Here is a 2,192-nt window from a genome sequence, read left to right as displayed (position 1 = left end):
GATAGTATTGGGTATGAGAGGATGGACTTCGTGTATAAGGAGTTGGTTGATGAGATTGGGGTTGATGATGGTAGGGATGAGTTGGATGTATATTTAAAGGAAAAAGTTGAAAATCCTAGAACTATTGTTGGATCAGAGTGGGATGTACTGTCTTGGTGGAGGCTCAATAGTGGTAGGTATCCTGTTTTGTCAGAAATAGCTAGGGATGTTCTTGCAATGCAAGTGTCATCAGTTGCATCTGAAAGTGCATTTAGTACTAGTGGGAGGGTCATAGAGCCACACAGAAGTTGTTTAACTCATTACATTGTGGAAGTTTTGATATGCACACAGTAGTGGATGAAGAATGAGAATCACTTAGGTGAGAAAGGAGTTGTTACGAATACACAATTGCTTGCCGACATTGAACTGCTTGATAAACATGAAAAAGGTATGGCCAAACCGACTTTATTCATTCTTAGTAGTTTTAATGGATAACACTTATCACTTACTATTTCTGTTTCTTTTCAGAGTTTGAATGTCAAGACTTAAACTAGAAGACTTGATGTAGGCTAAACCCATCCTTGAGGTCCTCGACAATGCATTACTTGAATTACTTTCAATTCTCTTTTATCTTTTTACTCATCTTTGTTCTTTTGGATGATGATTTACTTTGGTTTTAAACTCTTAGGATGTTCTTCTCTTGGTTTTTTTTTCTTTTTTGGATGTTATTGGCATGGTTTTCACATTTTTTGGTTGTTATTGACATGGTTTTAAACATTTGAGGATGTTATTGGCTTGTTTTATTTTCTAAGTCTCGGATTGTTCACATTTCCAAAGAACAATCGGGTATGAAATATCCAAAACCTGTATCCGATTTATGAATATCCGACCCGAAATCCGATCCGACATTTAATAAATTATCCATATGGATATTAGAATCCATATCCATTTTATCTGATATCCAAATTATCCGATCCGAACCCGATCCGACATCCGAACGTCAATACCTAATAATCCGTATGGATATTAGAATCCATATCCATTTTATCCGATACCCGAATCATCCGACCCGAAACCCGCTCCGATATCCGAACGCCCACGTCTACCTACCACTATCGGAGCTTCACGGACCTTGGAAGTGAGTAGCAGTGCCCAGTGTCACCTACTCCTAACTTATTTCCCTCGTCTTTCAAATTTTTGTTTTCTTCTCTGATTTTGAACAATCGGAATTTTTCAATCCTCTCTTCACCGTTTCTCATTGATGTAGATAGGCTTTGAAATTGAGGATTTAGGGTTTCTATCGCGAATCGGATGAACCCAAATACTAATTGTTTCTTATAATTTTGAAAATTCTTCTCTGTTTCTATTGCTTATTCGTTTAGCACGACTTCAATTTCTCATTTGTTCGTGGGTTCATCAAATTTAGCCTACGGCAATTGGTGATCTATACTATATGGAGAGACGTTTTTAAAAAGGTACATTGTATCTCCTACAAATTAGAGATAAACATAAACATATAGGTGTATCTTTTAGAGGTTAATGTACATTGTATTATTGGTTTGCTTCATTGTTACATAAGCAGATCAAAATCATGCTCCAATCAAAACTGTCTTGCCTGCTAATTTCTAAAGCTTTTTATGTCACCTGAATTGAGTTTGATGTTGCCTACCTTTATCAGGTCTCTTGACCAAGATAGTGCCAACTTATGCTTTAGAATCTTGTTTGTGTCTGGATTCATCTGGCGAGTAGTAACTTAAGCATTGATGATGCTGATGTTGCGTTTTGTCATGTTCAGGTGACTGGAATCAGCATTGGTAAAGCGCAGTTAAAGTTTCATCCATTAAGAGGCTGAAGATTCCATCCTCAATTTGCGTGGCAACCTCTTCGTGCTCCTCCTTCATCCGCTTCTCACTCCAGCCTCGTCTTTCAACTTCTCTAGCACACGCTTGTCTCCTCTGCTCACATGTTCCGCGTTCGAGCTCTGATTCTCTCTGTCCCTGTAACCATCCTTTTGCCTCGCTCACCAATTGGTCCTCAAAATGTTGAGTTTCCTGGAACGAGTTTGTCCTTTGCATCAATTCATCTCTGAAGTAGTCCATTATCAGATGCTCTTCGTGGATCCAAATTGCATGTCTTTCTTTGACCCGGTTCCATAGCTGTGCTGCCTTCTCTTCAGTCTCATCAGCGTCTTCATCTTCAGTCTCTCCATCAAC

The 2,192-nt window shown here is 38.7% G+C and overlaps 1 protein-coding gene and 1 long non-coding RNA gene across 3 annotated transcripts in view; one reads left to right on the top strand and one right to left on the bottom strand.

Moving 5' to 3' along the window:
- Positions 1,114-2,014, top strand: LOC104705348. Its single transcript, XR_754296.1, has 2 exons — positions 1,114-1,454; positions 1,775-2,014. It is a non-coding gene; the product is annotated as an uncharacterized LOC104705348 (long non-coding RNA).
- The window catches only part of LOC104705349, a 3,277-nt gene continuing 2,616 nt past the window's right edge, over positions 1,532-2,192 (bottom strand). Inside the window, exon 4 of one of the 2 annotated variants that reach the window (XM_019228210.1) lies at positions 1,532-2,062. In XM_019228210.1, the coding sequence (XP_019083755.1) occupies positions 1,785-2,062 (278 nt within the window). In that variant the 3' untranslated portion in view covers positions 1,532-1,784. Of the gene's footprint in view, positions 2,145-2,192 lie in introns of both variants that reach the window. The other variant, XM_010421335.2, reaches the window with a different exon arrangement.

Source organism: Camelina sativa, chromosome 8 (assembly GCF_000633955.1).
Source record: "Camelina sativa cultivar DH55 chromosome 8, Cs, whole genome shotgun sequence".
In the NCBI taxonomy this organism is placed as follows: domain Eukaryota; kingdom Viridiplantae; phylum Streptophyta; class Magnoliopsida; order Brassicales; family Brassicaceae; genus Camelina; species Camelina sativa.
The sequence above is the reverse complement of the archived record's forward strand: the minus strand, read 5'-3'. Positions and strand labels throughout refer to the sequence as shown.